General features: G+C 40.4%; 1 protein-coding gene across 6 annotated transcripts in view; it reads right to left on the reverse strand.

Moving 5' to 3' along the window:
• The window catches only part of ZNF536 (zinc finger protein 536), a 343785-nt gene that overhangs the window by 90276 nt on the left and 227783 nt on the right, over window positions 1-25726 (reverse strand). Inside the window, exon 9 of one of the 6 annotated variants that reach the window (XM_071567726.1) lies at window positions 22213-24329. The exons of the other annotated variants lie outside the window; for them this stretch is intronic. Within the exon in view, the coding sequence (XP_071423827.1) occupies window positions 24316-24329 (14 nt within the window). The 3' untranslated portion in view covers window positions 22213-24315. Of the gene's footprint in view, window positions 1-22212; window positions 24330-25726 lie in introns of those variants that run through there. 6 annotated transcript variants of the gene reach the window in all.

Here is a 25726-nt window from a genome sequence, read left to right on the forward strand (position 1 = left end):
TCAGGATAACATTGCCATGCTTTGTTTATGTCTTCCAGAGATGTATTAGAAGGGATGAAGACCATATTGTAGGATAACCACCATATGCCATTCACCCTTTGTTCTGGCTTTTTTTTTCTTGTGTTTTGTTGTTAGGCTTGTTGCAACTTTCTCTTGGAAGAGTGCCAATGTCAGAAGTATATACATTATCCCTTCTTTTGGCTTCTAGAGATCTGAGGTAATCTCTCCATATACAATATAGGAAGAAGTGTCCAGTCGGGTAATACACAGTCACACTTCTGCTACTCAGCCTTGGGAGTATCTAATAACCCTTATTCCAAAGTGGATTTTTCTTTTTTTAAAGTCAAAAGTATTAGAACTGATACCTCAAACCTTTAGGCTCATGGACAATTCCCCTATTTCCATATTCATTTCAGGACTCTTCAGGTGAGAGAAGAGTTCTTATTTTGCATATGTTAGTGGTGGTAGTGGGTTGATTTTTTTTGGGGGGAATGCTTTTTTTCCTGTTGCTTTGGTAGCCTCAATATTTTCCTTTTATTACCAGCATATTTCTGATTTATTGCAATGCAGGGCCAGCAAATAAGATTGTCAAAATGAGTATGTGCTTGTTATAACCCACTCAAAAAAAATAAAAAGGATTTTAAAAGAAAACAAATTCAAGTCAGTTTTAATTTTGACACTGATTGATGTTGATATTTCTGACCAGTTTTATGTTGCACAGATTTTGAACAATATCCTCCTCTGATCTTCAGTGCTGTAGTTATAAATACTTGATAGCATTTTCATAAAAGGATCTTTTTACAATATGCTTAATGAGAGCTTCTGCTGCAGATATGCAAGTAAAAAGAAACCCAGCCTAATATAGTGATAGTCAGATACTCAATAAGTGGCATGTGTTCTCAAAAACCTCTGACAAAAAACTTTCAATTATTATACCTGTGCCTTTCACCGTCACTTTACGGTATCAATTATTCATGTAACATCTAACTGAAAAATGTTATATTTAGGGATCATTTAAAAAAATCTCTAAAGAGTAGCACAACAGCTGATATGGCCACAAAATGATCATTCATCACTTGTCTGTAATGATGAACCTGTCGCAAACTGGGAAGAAAAACGTTGTTTTTTAGCTCTTGGCTTAAAAAACCCTAAACCACAAAGTTATTTGTGATTATTAAACATTTGCTTTCCATTTCCACAGCCAGTTAGGATTCACAAACATGAAAATCCATTACAGAATGGTACATAAAGTGTGACCGATTCTTGTTCAGTCAATTAGTGAGCGAAGTCTGAATATGATGTTTATCTGATAATCTGCATCTTTAGTACAGATGTCAGTAAAGGTGGCATTAACAAAGGATGTCGTTTAACTTCTTGGGAGCAACTGGTTCAACAAATTGTACTTTTGCTGATTATGTGTTCACACAAAGCACGCAGCAGCCACTTTCCTGTTTGTAATAAAAATCTAATGACTATATATGGAAGAATATACGCATGTGACAGAAAATAAAGTTAACACTAAATATCACAATTTTAGAGCTTTGTTTCTATTCATGAAGCTTGTTATTAATGTAAGACTTTTCAAAAAAACACTGTGTGGTCTCTTTGTTTGTACTAAGACACACATTAAATATGGACATATTATTCTTCTGAACACAATGCTATTTTTATTTTACAAGAATTACTTCAGTGACTTCCATATAGAAATTATCTCACACATCTGTATTCTGATTATGATATTTAGTACAAGGGTCATGAATAATAAAATTGCTAAATATGCTTATTGCCATCTATAAATTAAAGGTTATCGTACTCAAGGTTTTGTTTTTGGAGTGGTGGAACAAGTAGGGTTAGTTGCAAGACAATACTGCTTTAATTTGACTATGAAAATAAATACTTAAATTTATAAATATTCAAATGATTCCCAAGGTGCAGTGAGCCTAAATTAATACTTGCAAAATGAATTCAACAGTACAACTGCAAAAGTTCACATTATCTCAGAAAGTTCACAGATCTGCTAGCTATGCATCTATAGACATTAGAGTCCTCTTTCAGCATGGATCCCATCACACCCCATGGTAAAACTCCAGCTTAGGTCTGAGTGGTATAGAAAAGCAATTCTTCATAATGACTATGAAAACGAAAAATGTTCTTCAGCTAATTGCAATTTTTTACAATTGGTATTTATCCACAACTGTATTTGGGAGTGTTCCCTATTTTTCAGCTGATGTTGCCTTGCAGCAGGATCTTTCACACACACTGCCCAGCTGTGGCCAAATGTGCCTAAAACGGGACTTCTCTTGAGCTTGTGGGTGCCATGGTATGGATACACAGCAAAAGTGTCATAGCAAGGGGCAAAAACACTGCTGGGGTTAAAGAAGAAAATATAGATCATTATTTTTAAACAAAATCTTTCTAAGATATTCCTGCCAAATTTGGAACAAGAGGAGAAAGAAAAAAGTTATTTCCTACTTGATGTTTTTACATCAAGAGTGGCAGAACACTGGGACAGGCTGCCCAGGGAGGTTGTGGAGTCTCCCTCTCTGGAGACATTCAAACCACCTCAACATACTCCTGTGTGACCTGTTCTGGGAACTCTGCCTTGCAGGGCCATTGGACTGGGTGATCTCCAGAGGTGCCTTCCAACTCTGACTATTCTGTGATACCATCATTCTGTCTCTGGCCTCCTTAATTCAATCTCATGAATTGAAAATAACACCCAGCCAATAGTCATTCCATGTTTCCCGCACAAATGTTGGGATTTAAAATTGAATTATCTGTACTTTGTGTGGCCTTTGAAGAGATGATGCAAAATAGTTTAACAGTTTAAATTTGCTGTTTAGTTTTGTGAGTTTTAATGCTGCTTTCTGGAAACTCACTCTGACGAGTATGGACAGATATCAGAGTAACTCTTCTGCTTTTTAAAATCTCTTCTAGCAAAGAACCCTTACCCACACACTTCTTTAAGCTGCTGTACAGGATCATAGCACACATGATCCTCACACATTGCCATGCGCTAAGGAGAGGTCCAAGGGCCTGGCTGAAGAGCATCCTGCCCACCCCAAACAGTGAGAAGAGCAGCAGCCCCATCCCTGCACCTTCTCCTTCTGGGAGAGGAACTTGCCCAGCAAGCATCTGTGTCCCTGGGCACTCAGCTACATGTGTAGATGCTAAATCTGCTAATGGTGAGGTTGCACTGCAGTAATGAGAGGAACAATGTTTGTTTTGATCAGTTTGATAATTCATTTAAAAGTATTGTACCAGAGCCATGGAGACAGAAAGCCACGCCATTGTTACACTCTGGCACCGTCTCGTTATGTGAAGTAATTGAAACCTGTGGGAACAATATATGATTTAAAGCAGACAGTGAGGTTCTTTTCTTAAACAACAATAGCTTTGTTTTTCTATGGTCCTGATCTTGCTCATGGGAGCAAATTTCTCTAGGCAAGCAGTTAGTGAAATTTTCAGTTGCTGATTTTTACTGACCAACAATGACTTTTCAGGACAGTTGTAGAATTGGGCCTTCTTTCAACAAAAATTTCTTCAATGGGATTTTATGATTTGCATATTTGCACATACACACACACACACACACACAGATTTCCAAGTGTTCCATGTGTGTTTAAGATCAATAGCTCAATTGACAGTAAGAGATGTGCCCTGAATTAGGCTGTAGGGTGCCTATATATTTTTCTAGTGGGGCTTGACATTTGCTTGGCTAAAGGGAGACTGAAAACATTGCTCTGTGCTTTTTGGTAGGTTTATGTCCTGAATCATCAAATAACAGTAGAAAAGCTGTAAGTGCATTTTAATATTACACACCCCAGAGGTGCTCAGTAGGTACTGAGGAATTTCTTTGCCATAATTAGGAGGTTTGAAGACCAGATGAACAAATGACAACCGATCTTGATTTACTTGGAAAAATGAGTCACATCACTTATTATTAACTATTAACGTAATTTAAACCCTTTTGAGAATAGATCTAACGCTGCAATGCTTTGAAGGTTTGATATGTCTTGTAATCCATAGATTATTAAAGTTAATTTCTCTGCTGAGATCCTACTTTCAGTAAAAATGCATGCACACTAAAACGGTGTTGGTTTTTTGTTTGTCTCCCTCTTTTTTACAACAAAGATATACTTTAATTGGCTTTCTATTTATACTGCACTCAATGAAGGTATGGAGGCTGCAAGTGGGAGAAACCTTCCACAATTCTGGCTTGCAAAGCATACAGAAAAGCACACCATTCATCCACAAGTACACCCAAACCTTTCATTTGAGTTGGGTTGTGCTTGTGGGTGCGTGGAGTTCTTTTCTCTCTATTTGTGCTCCATGTATAATTTAGACTACATTTTGCTTTAGAGACCCTTAACGGATAAGGAAAAGAAGGCAATAACAATATGTTGATTTATATCACCGTGAAACATTTTTTCTCCCATACTTCAAAGTAATTTTAATTGAATTTAATCCTCTTGACTTTCATTTACTTATAAATGAGTTTTAGTTGTAATGTTAGAATGAAACAGAATTTAGCAGTTAACAGATTTTTAGTGTTTTTGATTATAGATTATTATATAATGTTTCTTGGGCTAGAAAATACTGAATGCTGAATACTGTCCTATATTTGATAATTTTAAAACCTTCCACTCTTCTATGAGTAGGAGAAGGCATACCAATTTAGGTTAAAGTACAGTTCATTTAAAAAGGTAAAAATGTTTGAGGAAATGATTAAGAGTTTTGCAAATTATTTACCAGTTCACATCTGTGATCAAGAATATATCTAAGCAGAAATTGAAAAACTTAAAACAAACAAGAATATCTTCCAAAGGAACTATGCCATGTATAAACCCATCAGTTGTGTGCTCGCATTTATCATTTTTTAGTTCTTCATTCATAGATCATAGGACACTAAGAGCCCAATTCATTAAAAATTGAATACTCTATTTAAGCTGGATGTTCTTATACTTGGTGAAAAAGCATGGAACCGTTTTTTTCCTCTGAAAAGTCACAACTTGCTGTTCGATATACCCTTGTTTATCTCAGCTTCTAATGGGACAGCACTCCTCAGTTAATTGCTACACAACTTTAGGGCTTCATAATTGAATGTATAAAACAAATTTCAAATGAAAAAATGTTTGCTATGTTCTTTGAAAATTACAGCTATTTCCACCTGCCTGTAACCTGCACACACATATGCACCCCCTCCTGCTGCTCCAGCGTTAAAACTCAGTTCCACAGTCATGACATACTTGAACTCATCGGTCAGCCCCTAACCAGTTACATTGCACTAACATTATTGGTTGCTGTATTTGCAATTTCTACAGGGTTTTCCCATCTCTGTTTATGCAAGTCTTTCCTGCACATCTAGATCACTTGTTAGAAAACACATCAGCTCACAGAACAACTTCCAAGTCCCAAGCAGCCGTGACGCAGCCCGCTACTCTTCAGCAGCATTGACTTTGAAGATGACACTTTGAAACAAGAAGTTTGGAAGCACCAGATGATCTAGTCTGCTAATGAATGAGATCATCATAATGAGGATCTAGTCTGCTAATGAATAAGCTTAGGTGTGCAGTATGGGCAGGAGCAGAAAACAAGCATTTTCTGGGTTTCTGAAGAGATGGTGATGTCTTTGAAGCATTTAGCAGGAGACTTTCCTGCTTTCTGGCAGAAACATGGTCAGATGTATGATATACAAAGAACACGGTACCTGTCATTTCAAAATATGCCTGCATTCCCTAAGGATGTTAGCTACTAGTATTCAGATTTATGCCTTACATAATTACAAATCTAATTTTAGTATTAGCTTTCAAGTTAGCACATCCATATTTGCATTGTTGCTGAGGTCTTCTGCCATCCATACTGCTACACACAAGGCTAAATTTGAAATGTATACACAGACTTGTCTTCCTCGTTGGAGGAGAGAGGTTCCTTCTCTGTCCACTACATGATGCAAAAATAATTTACATACTTGAGACAACTAGGAAAGTGCAAACCACTCCTCTCCCAAAATGTACATATTGCTTATGTACAAACTGTCTGTTTTTCTAACACAAAAATAATTTATTCAGGAAGTTGTTATTGAAGGTATTTGTGCTTATCAAGATAACATGGTAACTTTACTCATAACATCTGAAACCTTTCTGCCTACTTGAGAATTTCAAAATTTTATTCATATGTACTCCACAGACATAACACCTTTACTGACCCTGTTAATGCACCTACTGCCAGCTAAGCTTACACAATATAACATGTTGTGCTTTCCAGGGAAAAGCCCATTAAAGCCAAAAGAAATTGCCTGTCTACTTCTGCATCCACTGTTATGTAAGAGCACAAGATGGAAAACACAAACTAAAGGGAGATACAGAAGTTTTAAAGGTATACATGTAGTGAGCACCATCCCACACTCTCAGTCCTGTAACCACTGTATCCTGCTATAAAATAACATCCTATTTCCTATTCAAAGTAATCACAGATGAGGGCAAATCCTGAATTTTTAATGGTGCCCGCTGTAGGCAGCACAAAGGTCTAAATGAGAAAAAAAAATAAAAGGACCTGGTCCTAAGAGATATGTCTGTCTATAGACTTTGCTTAAGAAAATTAAATGGGGCAAATAAAGAACTTAAACACAAAGATTGCAGGAAATTCAGATTAAATGCCTTGTCCTAAATAGACAAGTGTGGATTGACTGAAGTTTTTCCTCGAAGGAACAGTTTCCTATTCATTCCACATGCTATGGAGTCATGAGTGGAAGTAGTTCTCCAGCAGCAGCAGCCACCTATGTCTGATAGACAGACCTCCTGGTTTTCTGCAGCAGGAGATGTTTGTGGGACAATCAGACACACAAAGAAAGTAAAGGTGGACAGAACATAGTCTCCTGTGAGTCTGTCTCTTCAGAAAGTGAGAGACAGGGTTAAGGAAAGCCCCCTGCAAGAGGGGGTTTCAAAGCTTTGCTGTCAGTATTTTCCCACTTCTCTGGCCGATGTACAGTATCAGCTCAGCCCTATGGGACACCGATCTGCCCTGCGCCTCCTCCCGCAGCAAGGCCGGCTGCCGTGGCTGCTGATTTAAAGCCTTTTAACACTTCGTAAAGCGTCCCTTAGCAGGCCACAAAGTTTACTCATTTCCATATGAGTTGTAAACTGCAGGATGGGAAAGTCAGTGCTTTGCAGAGGCAGGAGGAAAGGTTTCACGTGCTCTTTCGAAGGCCACAGATGAAAGGGGAGAGCGGGTCTGGCAGACACAGCACTGCGATGAGCTGAGGACACAGAAGATGTGAAACCTGGCCAGCATCGAGCTTCATCCACAGCAAACCATGTGAAGCAGAGGATAAACCGTCTGACCTCACCTACATACATAGACTGTACTACCTGTTACTGTCAATAATTTACTGATATAACCAGTTAATAAAATCATTAATACTAGTTATTATTATTAATAACAACTGAAAGAATCTTCACAAATGCTGAGACAAAAACATGATGCAGAAAAGACTTTACAACTGACCAGAGGAAGGTCAGAGCACCAGCAATTACAGGCTTGTTAGATAAAACACCTTTAACCAATGATTTTTTTTAATTAATCAACCAAACCTATTTCTAGTTGTGTGTTAAATGAGGTTAAGATTAGTATTACTGTGGAAAGTCATAGAATTTCATTCCGTACTGTCTCAGCAGACAAAAGTACAGCTCAGAGTATGAGAACTGAGAATGTCTGGTGTTGTATAATACATAGTCAAAATATGACTGAACTGTGGCTGGCAAAATCTCAATGCTAAATGACATATCAGCGTAATGCAGGAATATCAGCATATGGGATTCCATATTATTGACCTATGTAAGAGTTGGTGTTCTATAGCCCTTGATATCCAGATATAAGAATGGGTTTGTACTCTTTTACATCACCATAAACATAAAAAAATTATAACTAAAATGTGAGAATGGCCTGCACCTGACTTTATCACGTGTTATGCTAATATACCATGTTAATGAGCTATCCTAGGGATATTGAAATACAATAGCATCTTAATGCAATATTGATAAAAGACTGACATTCCTGCTCATTCTCTTACTTGCAACAGTGCATGGCAAATTATAGCTGCAGTTTCATGATCATAAACTTAGAGGAAACATGTTCAGGGTCTGTCAACAGTTGAAAATAGCATTTGCCATACATTTGTATCTATATTCTTCCTAAAATGTTTAATGCACTGTGTTTTGCAGAATAGTTTATATTGCATGTGACCAATATATGGAACTCTTTCCGTGTAATGCGAGATCATGTAATAGCCATAGTAAACCAAATGTGCAATAATATTTATATACATCTGCTTTGCATGTAAGGTAGCAGCATGGATGTTCATACACACAAGATTCAGCCATGTGTATATATAGCAGTGCAACATTAACTCTTAAAAGTCTTGAAATAACTTTTTTGCTTTTGTTTGTGGAAATGGAGTAATGTGAATCTTGCCGGCCCCTCTCACAGGGAAAGTGGGATGGAGAGGCAACCAGCCTTTTAATGTTGCTACACTGAATGCCCAAGTATTTCCACTATTCTGAGCATAACTCTATTAGCACAGTATGAGCATGATAATATACTTATAAACATACAACCCATTTCAGTCATCAGTTTATCAAAGTTCTATTTGATTTATAAATAAAACACTATGAGAAATTATTCCATAAGACTAGGAAGCAAATTCAGCCTCTGTGTGATTCAACAGACTTTAAAGAATTGCTCAGAGAAGAATTTGGTTCTCCCTATCTAATGTATTCAAGAAGGAGTTTTGAGAAAAAGCGATTTTTTTTTTAACAAGAGTTTTACAGATGTCTGCTAAAACCTTAATAGAAGCTTTGAGCCAGAGACTCCTATAATTCAACCCCTGAACTTTCGAACAACAATTTTATTTAGAAAGTTGATTTATTCATAAGTAAATAGGATACAGTGTGGATGAAGTACAAGGGATCAGGAGGCAGTTATTAGATTTATAAGTACAAAAGCCTCACTGTTGCAGACAGTGGAGGCTCAGCAGTTACTGTACCTTTCAAAACTAATATGTAACCATATCTGTTTTAAAAGAGTGATTCATATTACTCCGAATGCATGAGAAACTCTTTCTCATCCCCACCACAGGAAACTTGAGTCTGATTTTAATGAGCTTCAATTGGAATGTGGCCTTTGAAAAGTAGTGCATTTGAAAAGATGGAACATTAAATTTTGTAATGATGTAAAACATCTTCAATTTTTGACAGGACAATGGTGCTTATTGTGCTTTATGGGCCCAGTGGTGATTCAAAGGTCACTTTGTATATGACTCCACAGACAGGGGCAGCAGTGAATGAAAATTAGGTTACATGTGATCAGCTTTATTATTAATCAGATGAAAATGGATTTTTAACATTTTTCTAATGAGCAACAGAGAAAGAAGAAAATACCATGAATAAAACTACAAGAGGGAACAGCAAGACCAAAATGCACAATGTGCATAACCAAACTAATGTGTATTAAATCTGAAATCCTTAAATACTATCTCAGGAAATAAAATGCAGCTGCATATTTTTATGTCATAAATATATAGAAAACTGCTGAAATACCTCTTGTAATTTACTATCTCTGTCCTTTGTTTATAACTAACTAATGAACTGATTTCTTCGTACAGTATATTATAGCAGCACCAGATAGCAGTGCTACGGTTAAGGTTGTGTCAGCATTTCCATTATAAATCCTGTTTTTCAGGGGTTTATAACTCAGCTGTGAAAATGCAGCCCAGGCTAAAACTTGGCATACAAGGTCTCTGTCAGGAAGCACATTCATTGTACAAATTTCCCCAAAATACCTCTTGGAATATTCTGGTATTATATGAATGTGAATTATGGAAATACAGTAAAAGTTTACTAGTTTAGAACTCTGCACTTGCTTAACTATAGAAAAAGGTTTGATGAAAAAATAAAGCTTCTCCTTTTATACAATGACAGTCTAACACACCTTTGCTCTTGAATGAGCAAAACATAGTATTTTTAAATCCTTTGAAACATTGCTCCTAAGCAGAGTACTGGTTTTTCATATCCTGAAATACTTTCATGCTAAATAAAACACACTGCTACAGAATTAGATTGTTGAACATTTACCATGGGGTCCACACGCTGCGAGTGAACTTGCATTAAACCTCACATTAGTAAAGCTCTTGATCACAAGAAGCCTGTGTGTCTCTGTGTTTGGCTCAGCCAAATGCCATTTGGCTATCAAAGACCTGTTTTGATTAGCAACTAGTGCCAAGAAGCAGGGAGAGGAGTGGCTTGCAGAAACGAGAAATGCTTCTTTTCGCAGTTAATCACCCAAAGAGGAGCAGGAAGAAACACAGAATAGCAATGCCTGAGAAGCAAATCCAAAATCAGTCCCAGTGACAACAAAATGTGCCACAGGTTGCCATCCCGCCAGTCACCAGGATTGTTGCTGTGGAAAGCTCAGGGTCAGGGTCGGAGCTACCTGACCTAGAACACCCCAATCTCCAACTTTGGAGGAATGGCATCATTAACGTGCCCCAAACAAATGGTGGAGAAGGAATGTGATGGCCAAGTTACAGCAGCAAAAAGCACTGGTCAGCACAAGAGATGGTGTTATATGAGAGGCTGGGAGTCTTTTCTATCCTTCAAATGGATTTACTGGGATATAATCAGTTCAGTAGAAGGGGTCAGCAGACAGTGGGGTAAGGAGCCCTGCACTCCCCTGCCTGCTCCCTCACACAGCATGCATTCCCAGGCTTGGCACAGAGCGGGAGTGGACACGTCCTCCTGTCCTACTTGTGCTGTCCGTGCCCAGCCTGACCTGAGGTTTTCAACACCAGCTTTTTCTGAGAACCTCCCATGATTCCATCCAAGGATGGCTACTGCATCCCAAGCAGAGCTGCTATCCCCACCCACAGAGCATTAGAACACAGAGAATATGTCATTCAACCTTTTTCATACTGCTTCCTCTGTCCAAAATCTTACAGCTGTGGGTAGGCTGTAGCCCCAAGATAAGGAGCAATGTCAGAGGCACAGCAGAACCCAAGCAGTGCTGTGGACTGCTCCAAGCACAAAACCAGCGTGCCCCAAAAACCACTGCAGCACACCAGCCACCCTCAGGCCCAAGAACCACAACCACGGCATCTCCAGGCACCAGAGAGCAGCTCACTCCCACAGCCACTTCTCTCTGATGAATGCCTAAACTGCAGGGAGAATTTCTTGCAGAGCTTTCCTACATCCCTGTACATCCACACAAGATCATCCACAGCCTTGGCCTAAGGCTGCTGAAACAAAACCACTGAAGCTCCAGCACAATCATCATAGATATTCCAGTCCCATCTGCCATGGGAAGTATATGAAAGAAAAATCATTTAGGCACATTGAGGACTGTTTACATGACAGCAAACTCTGCTGCAGCTCACACCAAGTCATGTACCACTCCTCCAGAGGGGTGAGCAAGAGGGTCCTTCCCCAGCAGCACGATCCTGTGACACAAACAGATACTCTGTTGCAGCTGCAGAGCTGTGCTGCCCACACAAAAAGCAAGCTCCCAGTAAAAGCAGGAACATTTGACCAACTGGTGGCTGAAGACACAGCAGTTGCCAATAAAAAAGGCAGACCAAATGTTATTGACAGCAGAGGCTTGGAGGGAAAACCACAGAAATTCCCTGCATCAAGGCTGCATGGCACTAATATTAACCACTACAAAGCCCAGAGAGGGGCTGCATAAGGCTCATGCCCTCCAGCCCTACTGAGTTTGGAAAGGAAAAGATTTCACCAAGGTCTTACTGTGCTTCCAGGGTGCTTCTGGCTCTCCTGCAAAGAGGATGCTGTAGCAGTGAGCTGCCCTGTGTTTAACCAAGCAGAGATGAGAGCAGCAGCACCCGTGCCTGGTTAACGATGTCCAGCTGCTGCACTTGTGCTTCATTAGCCTCCCACCCTTCACTCCAGCCATGAGCCAGGGCACCTTACACAAACAGACCTTGACATGGGCCATTTTCCTGATTTCTAGCTTATTTCTGAAGGAAGATACAGGAATAATTAATTTTCTGTGTATTTTATCGGAGTTTGTGATTCTGCTCCCAAGGAGAGCAGGTGGTACTTGAGCCTGTTGTTATGTTTTGAAAGGGAAGAAGGAGGGGAGAACCAATCTAAAATATATATTCTGTTAAATAAAGATGCAAAATGGATCTTTAACTGATCTTTGTGTCAGTCCCTGATGAGTGTCTATCCCATTGGCAGTGATGTCTGACTATCCTGGGCCGCAATATTAATGTATGTTTCTTTAAGAAAATACATAGCATTTGCAGTGAAATAGAGAGGATATGCCATAGTGTTTTTGATTATTAAGCTAAATAGCCATGTAAAATGAGTATAGCATATTGGCACTGATTCCTGCTGTACTGAGGCTCCTTTGTGAAATTAGTTAATTAGTATCCCCCCCATTCCAAACTTTGCTTGAATAAATTTGTGGTTAGCACAAGTATGAAGAATTTTGCTTTTCTTGGCTAATTTTTTCTCTTCCCCTCCTTTTCAGAAGAAACTTCCCCCACCTATTAGGATAGCAGTGTTCACTTTGAATAAAGATGACCGGTTGAAGAAATAACATTAACAAAAATGTATTTTGTGTTGCAAAACAGCTGCCCGTATTCTGAATGAAAGTACCTGTTCATCACAACATAAGGGGAATGAATGGGTTCTGCAGACTGTTATAAACTTGTTAATTCTTTAATAAATTAGTCAGAAAATATGTGTTAATTAACTAGTAAAAATGTTTAGGGATTCTGTGAGAAAAAAATCATATGGACTAGAAAAGTGCATACTGAATGATATGTAAAAAAATACAAGTTTTTGACTCAATTTCTGAGACTTTTACAATGAAGTACCGTAAAAGACAGATGAAATTATGTTCTGACTGCATACACTGAATAAGCCCAATGGGAACCTCTGTATATAGTTATCAGTGGCACTGAAATCTGCTTAGGAAAGCAACAAGTCTTTTGTTCTGTTGACAACAGTTATTACAATTAATTCATTTTGTGATTGGTATTTGCACTGAGTGACAAGGTGTTATTTTACCTCAGTAAAAGTTAAAATGGTAATACCTACATGTGAAATAACACTGAGTTTGCTATCACTCACACAAAAAAAGAAAAGACTTTAAAAATGCCTGCTCAGCCACCACTCCTGCAAACCTGAAGTGTTAGCATCAGGCTTCTCCTCTTATTTCCCCAGATTTGCTTTTTTTTAAAAAAGAAGTTTCTTTGTGAGGAGAACAAAAAGAAAAGAAAAAGTTGCCTACTTTTTGTTAGGAGACAGAACAAAGCATAAGTGAGCAGAGCAAAGGGCCTCCACATGCTCAGCTGCATCTTGGGGTGAGATCCTGGCTGTAGATGCAGGATCTACAGATGCAGGCTGCCTGCCCAGAGTGCCATTGCTGCCGGCAGGACACAGTGTCCCCCTGGCTGAGTCCCATCAGATCGACTGCAGCAGGAGCTGGCACAGCCAGGGGTGATTCCTGGGGCTGAGGGGTGCACAGTGCCCATCTTATCGGGGTGGGAGAAAGCCCAGCCATAAGCAGTGCCAGGGTGCTCTCCATACCATGCTGCCATGGGAGCCATAAGAAGGAGGGTTCTTCCCTGAGGCTGCACTGCCCTGTGCTGGTGGGATGCTCTCTTATCCCCTCAAAAACAGCAGACTTGCTGCAGTCCTGCTCCTTGCAGGGACACAGGAGGCATCAAGTCCCAGGTGGTCCCAGGTGGGAAGAGGTGGGTCTGCTGCCACTGGAGGCAGGGCAAGGTGCCAGGCAGATGCTGGTGCTGTGTAAACGGTGGAGCAAAAAGCAAGAGTTTTGAGTCAAAGGGCTTTGGGGCCACTTATAATGCTGCTGAATCCTGCCCACCTCAGGAGCCACAAGGAGGGACCTGTACAGAGCTTGAGGGAAACCTGCAGAGCTGCACAGCACCACCAGGGAAGCTGGTACCCATCACAACTACCAATGTCAGACCCAGCACAGCCACACCTGGATCCATCCCCTCTGTGGAATACCTGTACACGACAGCATCTGGAGGGGGTCCCTTAGCAGACCCTCAGCTGCCCACTTTTAGCACAAGAAAGACAAAACAAGGAACAAGGAGAGTTAGATTACATAAATTTTGCCCTTTTTTAGCAGGACCCAGCAAACTAAGAAAAGTTTGCAGCACTAGCAAATGGCAAATAACCCATTAGCTATGGATATTTCAGCACGTCTCTACTTTTATTATAAGTTAGCCTCTCTAAACCATTGACTTAACAGAGAATCATTATAAATCCCCATTTTGAATTTTTTTATTAGCAGTATTTATCACCTTCTCAAAATCAATCCTATATTTTTAAATTAAAACAAATGACTACTTGTACTGCAATCAATATGAGTACATTTCCCTTTTTTAAAAGGAGAAAAAATGGAATACAAAGAAATGTCCTCCTTTGGCTGCATCAATCCAATTTCAATATAATTCAATATTTAATAAATATAATCCTCCATGTCTGTGCAGGGAAACATCATAAAAAATGCAAGAGGTTTCCTGGTCTCAAATAACTTGTATGAAACAAAGTGTTTCCTTATTCCTTCCATAAATACTGCAGTATTACTGTTTTGTTCTTCCTGCTTACCAGAGTTTGCTTTGATTATGTATGAAAAGTGGTTTACATATTTCATGATTAAAAATCCAAAATGCTACCTACCATCTCCAAAAAAATTATCATTTTTATCTCTATATTTCTTTGACTTGTCATTTTTGAAAGGGCAAAAGAGAAACCTTATATAATACCTAATTTGTACATCTGTGGTTTCCCTCTGACTTGTGTAGGCACCATATGTTTTTAATTATCATAATAGCCTTAAAGAACCTGTTCAGTGGGAAACACATATGATCCTTTTATTACTGGTTTGTAATTTAAACAGTTTTAACAGAAAAGGTCTGTCTATAAGGGACTGAGAAGCACAAAGGTCTAAAAACCCTGTTATTGACCTCTGAAAGCATGAGTTCAGATCCCACCCACCGAGGTGGGACCTGGCTCTCCCACCTCTGACAGAGGTAATCAGTCACATGTGAAACAGCTCTTCAGGACCTTAAAAGACATAATCTCCAATCTCAAATGACTCCACGTTTCAGTCAACCACTGACACGATGAAAATGGGCTCTATAAACATTAGCGGGCACCCAATCTGGGGTTTCTCCTGCCTGGCAAAAGCTCACTGAGCGATGATGCTGTAGGAGAAGCCCTGAGAATGCCAGAAGCCCAGAATTTCAGCAATTCTGATTAGTCATTGCCCTTTAAAATTCCCAGTTTTGTCCTTTATGCAAATGCAAGACTAGTGAGCACTCCAGTATCCCAGTCATTCGGAGGCAGGAATTAAATTTACCAAGTTCAATTCACTCCTGATTCTGGACATCTAAACACATAATCACCCTGATAATGTTATTAATTATCATTCAAGTGACAACCTTTGACACTGGCATGCTCCCACAACCTCCCTACTCCAACAACTCAAACATAAAATTGTTGGCATGAAAACCCACAGTCTTATGAACAGAAATTGCAAATAACAGGCACGGAACATACAATGGGGAGTGAGCAAAATCCCCCTTTTCAGAGGGAAAGCAGAGGCTCACACAATAGCTCAGTCACTTGACCCACTATGAAATTCCGAACATCTTCATCACCAAACAGATAATTTTCACCCCAAACAAAGACCTGGAGGGGGGAAGAGGTTGGGGAAGGAAGCCTGGCTAAAATTACACTGAGGCTGGAAGTCGTTACGGCTCCATCTCGGGAGATGGATGGTGTCCTCATTAGAACAAAGCTTTATTTAGATGGACAGACAGAATCCTTATTAGAACATTAGGCTGAAAAGTTTAAATGTCACAAAATACAAAATTAGGATTCTGCAAATAAATGCTGACTTGGAGAATAAAGACTTAGAGTTCCCCGTACAGATCCCACTGGAGATACTTGGGAAAAGTACAATCACTCAGGAATGGCAATCTTCTGTGCCAATCTAACCCTTCAAGGGTATTCTTGGAAAACTGTTTCACAAAAGCCAGAGGATATTCCTCTTCTTGGGCAAAGTGGTTTCCACTTTTGATCTGATGCTATTGGATCAATCAGATGCTGGCAGCACACTGAGCCCAGAGAGAAAGGAGAGACTTGGGAGCTGCCATTTCCCACCACCCATTTTAGGGTCCTAAGAAGGACATGCTGATGTTGGAAACCCATTTCTAGCTGCACAGACCCCAAAAACTGTGAATGAGCCCTTCCCTGTCTCAATTCCTGTTCGCAGGCCCTCTGCTTTCTCCAGGGAAACTCAGGTATTTTGTAGTAATGGAAACACAGCTTAATTATCTTGCACACAAAAAAGATGGTCATTGTTTTCCGTTTTACCTGAAAGCTAATGGATCTTGGGATACCAGACGTGGATGATCAAAATCCCCTCTGGAGCCTTTCTGGTGATTTGTCGTCTCTTGGTTGCCTTTGGTGCGCACCGATCTCTGCCGAGGTAACATGCAAGCCATTGCACACTAAAAGCAGATTTTTGAGAGAGGAAGTGCATGCACACACATACACCCAACACCCACCCAGGCACCCCCCCCCCCCCCCCCCCCTCATCCTGCACCTTGCTACAGTGCTCCAGTCCTGAGGAGGATCTTCACATCTCACCGGCTTCCATAGGTCAGGTAGCAAGGGCAAGACAGGATTTGCTCCTGACAGACCAGAGCTTTGCATGGGGTGATTCTTATCCCTCATCCCAAGCCCATAGGAAAGGACTGTGGTGCTGCTGTCCTCCATGCTTTGCTGGGACTGTCCCAGACAGATGGTGAGATGGACATGCTGATGAAACAGTCATCTCCAACACTCTCCCTCAAGCTCCCTATTCTTCCCATATGCAGTGATTCTCTCATGGTAGAGGATTACCCACCTGCACATCTTGAGCCTGTCCCTTTTGCCAGGCTCTAAGCCTCCACTCTGAACTTTCTATTTGGGCCAGAGGGGGATGCTTATGGAAATAGATTTTTCTGCTGGAAAATGTGAAAAAAAAATAAATCTTGCATTTGTTCTTCTAAATAAATATTTTCTCCTTTGGTGTTTGGCAATTTTTTTTTCCTACACGAATCCAGTGAAAATTTAGTTTTCCTTTCCCACATCCTCACCCATAAATCATCAGGATGAAGTTTTCTGGTGAAACAGAAGTGCTCAGTGTTTAGCTTGCAGCATGGAGAGAAAGGTAGGGAATGCATGGTTCCAACCACACAACCAGAGGATGACTACTGAGCAGGCAAGCCCAACTCTCGCACAGACAGGTTTCTGTCCTCTCACACCTGCTAAGCAAGTGACTCTGCCAGACCCCAGAAAGGAGGAAGCACTGACATATCCCACCAGAATGTATTTCCTCACCTTTGGACAGACACACAGGATCCATCCATCCATCTGTTGAACGGATGTCTGCCACCACCAAGTATAGTCAGCCCAGGGACCCTTCATGCTACAGGTCTCAGGCAAAGCGTTTCCACCTTGTCCTCTTCTTCTCCCATACATGTACAAACACAGTTCTACCTTAAGAGAAATCCCAGCTCTTGGCCTGAAAAAACTCTTTTATCTCTTTAAGGACCCTCCTTTCACAGTAAGGATCCTCCAAATTTTCAAAAAGTGGATAACAACAATACCACTGTGATCCCATCTGCACACAGCAATGGCACTGTAATGCATAGAGCATAAACCACCAAATTCCCACAGACAGCATCTGTCTTACTACAAACAATGGACCATTATCTTGTAAATAATTCTGATTAAGCTGCAGCATTTTCCCCAAACAAACAGTAGGGGAGCAGAGGGTGAGGATTTTTCTAGTGGGAGTGCCGGTTTTCTCCTTCCCCAGCACTGACACTCAGTTTTTTATTCAACTGATTGGCCCACTCCCCTCCCTGCTCTGTCCCCCATGGCTTGGTTTTCATCTTCTGACCTTATCCTGCTGTCAATCATTTTGGCAACTAAAGAGGGAGCCGTCATGTTAATGGGATTCCCATCTCTGTACTTTGGGAAAGCTTTTCTGATTTGCTTTTTTTTTCTTTTTCACCCCAATGTGCAGTTATATAATGATTAGTGAATACACCCACAAACTCTCCCATTATTAAACAATTCTTATGTCAGACGGAAAAATCAGTCACATGCATGTTGGTGCTGGTCAGAGTTTGGGGTTATCTGGTTGTGCTGGTGATACATCCTGGTGCTTTTGGCATGTGGATGCGCATGGCATGGCAGTAGACTTTGCTGCGCAAAAGCTGTCACCCTCTTGAGACTCTCAGTGCCCTCAGTGCTGGCATGGGGAGCAGGGCAAGGGTCTTATCCAGCCCATGCCAGTGGGGCCCCAGCACTTCCAGGAGCAGCACACTGAACTCCTCTGCACTCCTGATAGCTGAACCATCAACAGGTTTACCAGGATAATCTGAAAGGATCTAAAAGAAAACCAAGCACAGAAACTGGATATAGGGTTAGGTGTGCAAAGGGAAAAGTGAAACGAGACAGAATTAGGGCTAAGGTGGCCTTTCTCCTAAGGTCCCCAAACTGATCTATATGGTGGCTAAGAACTGAAGGGAGCCCCTGAAAAATCCTGAATTCCATCTTTAACCTGTTCATCTCAATGCACAAACCTTTTCTTAAATGTCTCTCTTGATAAACATCACATCTCTGTATGTCTGAAGGGTTGGTTTTCCTTCCCTGCATCCTTTTAACTTGCCTTGTTATATATTTTAGCTGTTTGAGATCAAACACACTTCCTTTCTAGAATAAAAAAAATAAATAATATAAAGCAGCAAGGACTAATCTAGGATGTGAACACTGAAAAGCAGGCAATAAAATTTTCACATTCAAGTTGCAAACTGAAGTAATTGCCATTCAATAAAAAAATCACACACCACCAGTTCAGCCACCAGACCAGCAAGTGTGAGCAGCAACACCAGGACCTGCCAGGCTTTGTGGGGACTGGTCACTGAGCATCACAGTGACCCTGAAAAGGAGGGACAAACTGTGGCAGAGAATGTGGCAGGATCTCAGTGTTGCCAAGGACCTGCTCACACAGGCACAGGACAGGAGGACCTGCAGGCTGGGCAGTGAGCAGCCAACAAGACACGTTGCTGAGCCATCCCCTGTCGTGGGCACTGCTGCCATATGGCTCCACAGCACAGCTGGGGATGGCATGGCCAACACCTGTCAGCTCATGCCAAAGCATGGCAAAGCTGCTGCAGAGAGCCCCAAGCGCCAGTTTTGGGCACAGGCAGGGGCTAAGGCAGGTTTTGGGGCTGGGTTTCCTGGCTGTGCTGGAGGTCAGGCTCACTCACACTGCCAAGGCATGGGAGGGATATACACACCCAACATGTATTTGCAATGTGTGTTTATTTTCATCCATAAATTTTTATAGCTTACTGGAGTTATATCAGAGAAGGAAGCATTTGTACACTGAGGACTTATGTAATGTTCTTCATCTTCAAAGTGCTTTACAAACATTAATTAATTCATTTATCCTCACAGCACTCCTACCAGGGAGATAAGTACTATTATTTTCCATTTCATAATGAAGAATCCAAAGCGGAAAACTTATTTTTTTTCCATAGACAGTGAGTGAATCACAGGTAGACCTGCAGGAGGAGCAAGGATTGCCAGCTTCTAAATGGGATCCCCCTCTTCCCCAAATCTTTTTTAAACAACTTGTGTTCTGCCAGAGCTGTGGCACATATCAGGATATGCCTTGGGTTTTTCCTTCAGTAAGAGATAATTAAGGAACAATTCCCTCTCTGATCCCCAGCGTGGCATGCTATTTTCTACCCCACTGTTGCTCTGCAGCTGAACAATGGCTGTTCTATGCAGGGAATGGCGCTACAGACGCCCTGGATCAGAGGAGATCAGCTTAAAGAAACTGGCTGGGCCTGTGTCTCGCTCCACAGACAATGGGGCTGGTGAGGCAGCTTGGGTGCTAATGCCTGACATGGGGGGGGCTTCAGGAACACCTGTTTGTAAATGGCAACACCCTGGGCAGGGGCCTCTTGTAGCTGAAGTCACTCGCACCCAGCATACCTATCAAGAAATTTCATGTACTAGGAAAAATGTGGTGGTTCCCGGTATTTGGTCTCAGTTCTAAGCATAGTCCTTTTGCATTCACATGGGAGGGATGCAGAATGCTCCTAGTTCATCTCCATGGTGCTGCTGTAAATAAACCTCTTTCCTGTCTACTTCCCAGCAAATGTGTGGCTGCTTCAAATAGCAATAACAGTGACTGGGAGCTTGGGAGACTCAATTTCAAGGCATCTCAAAAAACCCAAAATTGTAACAGGGTCTTCTAAGGACTTGTTCAGAGCCAGGAACTTAAAGCATCCTCAGGGATGACAAACTGGGAAAAACTCCCATAATTTTATAATTTCTGAGAAAGACAAGTTTCACCTGTAACAATCCTTGTCAGAGAAGGCCTTGGCCACCCTGGGTTTTTTCCCCACTAGTTTATGTTTTGATAATAGTAAAAATGCATTGATCCCCAAACTTTCTACGTAATCTCCTAGTTCAAAAAAGATACATTCATTAGCAAAGTATGCCATGATGTAGTGCAGAAGACATGACCATGTCCTGCTGGAGAAAGGCCTGTACCTAGATGTTTCTCCAGAACAATCAGAACAATTGTTTAGTGATAAATGTTTTTTGCATATGAGTCATCTACCCTTGAAAACAGGATTTCTTATATAATACAAGTGCTGACACAGCCTTCACTTGAGTAGTATGACTGCAGCTGTATAATTACAACTTTAGATTTGATGTTATGGACCTTAGGTTATGCCATTCAGACAAATGTTCCATTGTATTACAGAGATATTTTTTCCTTAGTCATATTGCCCACAGGACAATAAGGACTATATTCACAGCTCACTGCATAGAAGTTTAGGCATGTAACAGCCAGCGGTATTACACAAAATGAGATTATACCCTATGGGGGTTAAATGGATTCATAACTGCCACTTTTTTTGTCTTTTTTTCCCCTTTGCTCCTAGTTGATACTTTTTTGGAAGTGCTCTCCAAATAAAAGGAAGAACAATCTCACACTGAGTCTGGATAAATGTTACAGTTGTCTCACAAATGCTGTATTATTTCTAGGCCTTCCAAAATAATATAATTGTCCTACTGCTGAACTACAGATTTTTCTCAGTATGACACAGAACGCTAAAATGTCAGGTCCTGACTCATGGTGTTTTGGTGGAATAAATAAAAAGTACCAATATGCTATTCAGAACTGACAGCATTAATGAAGATGTGACACCAGGGGCCCTAGACACGTTTTCCTTTGGCTCCCATTGTGTGCTCAGTGGTGCACCGAAAAATGGGCCACCTGTTATGGGCTCCATCCTGGAAACACTTACCAGAGACCTGGGTGACAGTACTGGCACTGGCACGGCTGGTTGCTCGTTATCCTATGCTGGCTTTACCTCTGGAGAATCACACATGGGTGTCAGGAGGGAGCCTGTCTCAGGATGATTATGGCACATTCTTCCCACGGGAAACCAAAACGAGAGTTCAGGGCTCTCTGCAGTAGCGCAGGCTGCGACTTCATTTAAGGCTGGGCAAGATTAACCAAGAGAGACACACTCCCAGGCTGTATGCTCCTGTATTTCTCCACTGCATAGACTTTGAACCCCCATTACTGACCCAGGCTGTGTTTCCAGCTGTAGGATGGGACACAAGTATTTATCTCTCCCTGGCTGAGCACCCAGGCACTAAAACTTACACACTTGATGCACCCACACTGCTCATTTTCAATGCAGCGCCATCCACAAAAATTTCTGCAGGATTTTAATAGCGGCAGAGGAGAATCAGGTCCACCGTTCCCCAGATATTTTCTTTGACAGTAGAAACAAGTTTAATCCTCCCCCCCTTATATACCTGTCTAACCATACTTGGCATCATTCTAATGCCTTAGAACATGGCATTTTAAATATCATTTACAAGGCCAAAAAGCAGCTTTGCAGAGTTTGCCTCTCAAAGCATCAGACAGCTGTGGATTTCATGAGTGGTCTTTGGTCTACAAAAAGGTACAACAGTTTCTCTGAGAGTTTTTTTGAATGAATTAACAAAATGACTCAAAACTGCACTAATGGTTAACAGCTTTTTTTTATTAGCAACACTGAGATAAGTTATTGAAGCATTTTAGTATTGTTTTACATTCCATTCAGAAGTGACCTAACTTGTAACTCCATATACATTTAAAGATATAGTTTGACACTTATTCAGAAAGCAACAATTATTAAAACTTACATACCTTCATTACCAGGAAACCTTAATAAATTTTCTAATTACTTCCAACAATACTCTATTCCAAAGCACATGATAACCCACTAGAAGTTTACACATTTCACTTCAATCACAGGTTTTAAATTGTGGATGTCAGAGTGCTGTTCATTGAATTTTACTGTCTTTCGTGGTTAATATTGGAAAACCTGGCACAATATATTAAGCTAGAAATATTGCTTAAAGAATATGAAAAAAGATAACTATAGTATTTTTTCCTGCTAAAGCATTACAAAATACAGGACCATTAAAAACTCAAATAGAAATGACAATAAATAACCTTAAAAATGTTAAGAGAATTTTCACTCATACTAAAGTCCATTCCCTAAGCTTGCCAAACACATAAATAACAGAACATATTCAGGACCTCTATTTTTGTACTATTATGATGGTTTGTTATATATTGAGGATGTATTGTGTATACATATATTAATGCTTACACTTAAGGTATATATTTTTTCTTTGCTGAAACAATTAATAAGCCTCAAGTAATTATTTATCCCTGGCACTACAGGTAACTAGATGGGTGGGAGCAAGCCTCAGAAATTCCAGATATGCAATACTGTGCATAACAAGATCACCTCTGCATAAAGATATCCTAAGTTCCTTAGATTACAAAGATGAATTTGGTTATTTATTTCTGAAAGCCTGTAACATACAATTAAAATTGCTGTCAAATTAATTGTTTAAAATTGGCCTCGTAATAGGTATTAATCGTACACTTAGTTTTGACTTACAGGAATATCTAAATTGCTCTTGTTTATGAGTAGTTAAAGGAAATACTATATCTGACACAAGAATGTATATTCCTGAACCAAAACACAAACCAGAGCATTGTCTTACTTTGGAAAGACCTGGAAACATCTCTATGCCTCTGCCTAATCCTAAATTATAATATAAATTTTACCTGGATATGACAAAAACAATAAAAAAATACTGTTTGGGAGATGAAACTTAGAGTAAAACCATAGAGCTCTAAGCTTACATCATTATTTTGTCTCTGCAAAGAAAAGAAAAGCCTTTCTGTGATAGGGATTTGCCTTGGTGAGGCTGGTCACTGATGTCTGAAATCAAGGCACATACCAAGGCCTCCTTTTGCAAAGACAATCCCCCTTTCACATCTGGTGCTAGGAGGGACTGAATGCCTCCAGTCTCACTGGGAATAGAAGGTACTCAGCACTTAGCTGTAGCAGATATTTTAGGGGTTAATTTCCAGAAACATAAATGGAATGGGAATGTCACACCACAATATGGAAAATGGTAAGAACTAAAAGTTTTCAACAGTAAACAAAATAGTGATACTGAACTTATCACCTGACTGATTCCTGATACAACAAAATACAATCAAATTGAATTACATGAATATAGCAATGAAATTTAAAGTCAAAATAACATAGGACCTGATTCTGCAATCCTTAGTCATGTAAGTAGTCCTACTCATCGAGAATGAGGGATGAAAGATTGGGCCCTCAGCTTCTGCTTAGGAAGTCAATGTTGATTCAGACAGTATCTTCTCTAGCCAAAAATATGCAGCAAAAGGAAAGTAACATAAACAAGGCTAAATGTCAACAGTGTTTGCAGACTTACAGACACCATCCATTTGTTTGTACTGAAATGACTAGCGAACCATTTGGCAAATACAATGATATTCACAGACCGGCCCTTTTATCCAGCAACACAAACTTCACTGGATCACTGGCATTCCCAGTTAATTAAAAAAAGGAAGCAAGCCATACGAGTTTGGTTTGATATTGCCATGCAAATGGCACTGCGACATCCAGAAGTGTGTCTGAAGCCCAGGCGGGGGCCGAGGTGCTGATCTCCCACTCAGCAGAACAGCTCGTGCTCTAAAAGCAGACCTTGGACCTCCTAACTGAAACTAACTGAAACCTCTTCAAAAGCACGATAATGGGGGTAAGGAAAAGTCTGCTGCAAAACTTCCATATCATTTCATTCTGCCTTGAAGGAAAAGAATATTCTGGTTACTCCTCCAACTGCAGATCAGTACAAAGAGTTACTTAAATACATTTCATGGTACTTTAAATGGGCAGGAGTACTACAATTTGCTGCAGTAGAATGACCTTCCATTGCCTCGTAGCTGTTCTAGAGCTTGAATATATCAGGCCTTTTGCTTCTTAATACAGATTTTATAATTTTAAAGAGCTGCAATAAGTATTCAAAGTGAAGCCACCACAAACAATTAAATCTTTTCCCTTGTTTCTCATGTTGGTGGTAGTTCTGAAGGGGTAGCATTATGATCTTTTTGGTTTTGACACCTGTGGCAATAAGCAATTTACAATAACTAAAATCACTATTTAAACATTGGGGTAGAGCACTATAATTATGTGACAATAAAGCTGTAATAATCTGCCACAATTGATCTTCCCCTTGCCCAGCCCTCTTGTCTGTGCTGCAGTTCCACATTTAGAAGGTATTTCAAAAAGTTACAATGCTGAACATTTTAATAATTCTGTGCAATGCTGAACACTTTCTGCTACAAAGGAAACTGAAACTGCTCAGTCCTTTGCAGGATCAGAACTCCAAGGCTGCTCCCATGCATCAGAGGGGCCCTGCCCTGTTTTCATACAGTGAAAGAAGTGATAATGGGGTGGAGCCTGTGCAAGAGAAAACAGCACTAATTGCAGAGCAAAGCAACCATGAATGGAAGCAAATTAGATTTAGAGAAACAACGCGGCACTAAATACTTTTGGACATCATTAAGTGTGGGTTCAATAGCACTAACCCATTAAGCAGCCAGCTAACGCCCAGGACAATCTCTGGCCAATAGTTCTGTAGCCCACCAGTTCTTCCTTGAAAGCCTAAGTACTTCTCAAGTAGAAAATGCAAATAGGAAATTTTACCATCCCAGTGACAAAGTAGAAAAATTTAAAGGGGAGGAGAGAGAAAGGAAAGGGTCTTGTCATGAAGAATCTTGTGCACAAATCACAGAAAAATTAATGACTTGGAACAGGAGGTGGAACATTACTGCAATACAACTATGTGTACATGGGAAGACAAGCAGAAAAAGAGATGAGCATAAGTGGAAAGGAAAACAGATCTTCCAAAACTTAAATACAAAGTAGGTCTAGAACCTGCAAGCTTAACTTCTCAAATCAGCAAGGGCTGTGAAAGGACAGTATGTGGATGCTCAAGACAGCTACCAAGCCACAGAGCCATCGCCCTGGGCATCCCCTCCATGGTGGGCCACTGGCTGCCAAGCAGCAAGGAAAGGCATGGCACGTTCACAGAAACTGTGTGGTAGCAAAGATTAACAGGTATAGTCACTTGAGACTCCAAAACTAAGTGCAGTTCAGGAGTATCTCTAAAATCATTAAAGGTTTTTTCTTTCTTTCCAT

The sequence above is a fragment of the Pithys albifrons genome, chromosome 12, assembly GCF_047495875.1.
Source record: "Pithys albifrons albifrons isolate INPA30051 chromosome 12, PitAlb_v1, whole genome shotgun sequence".
NCBI classification, from domain to species: Eukaryota; Metazoa; Chordata; class Aves; order Passeriformes; family Thamnophilidae; genus Pithys; species Pithys albifrons.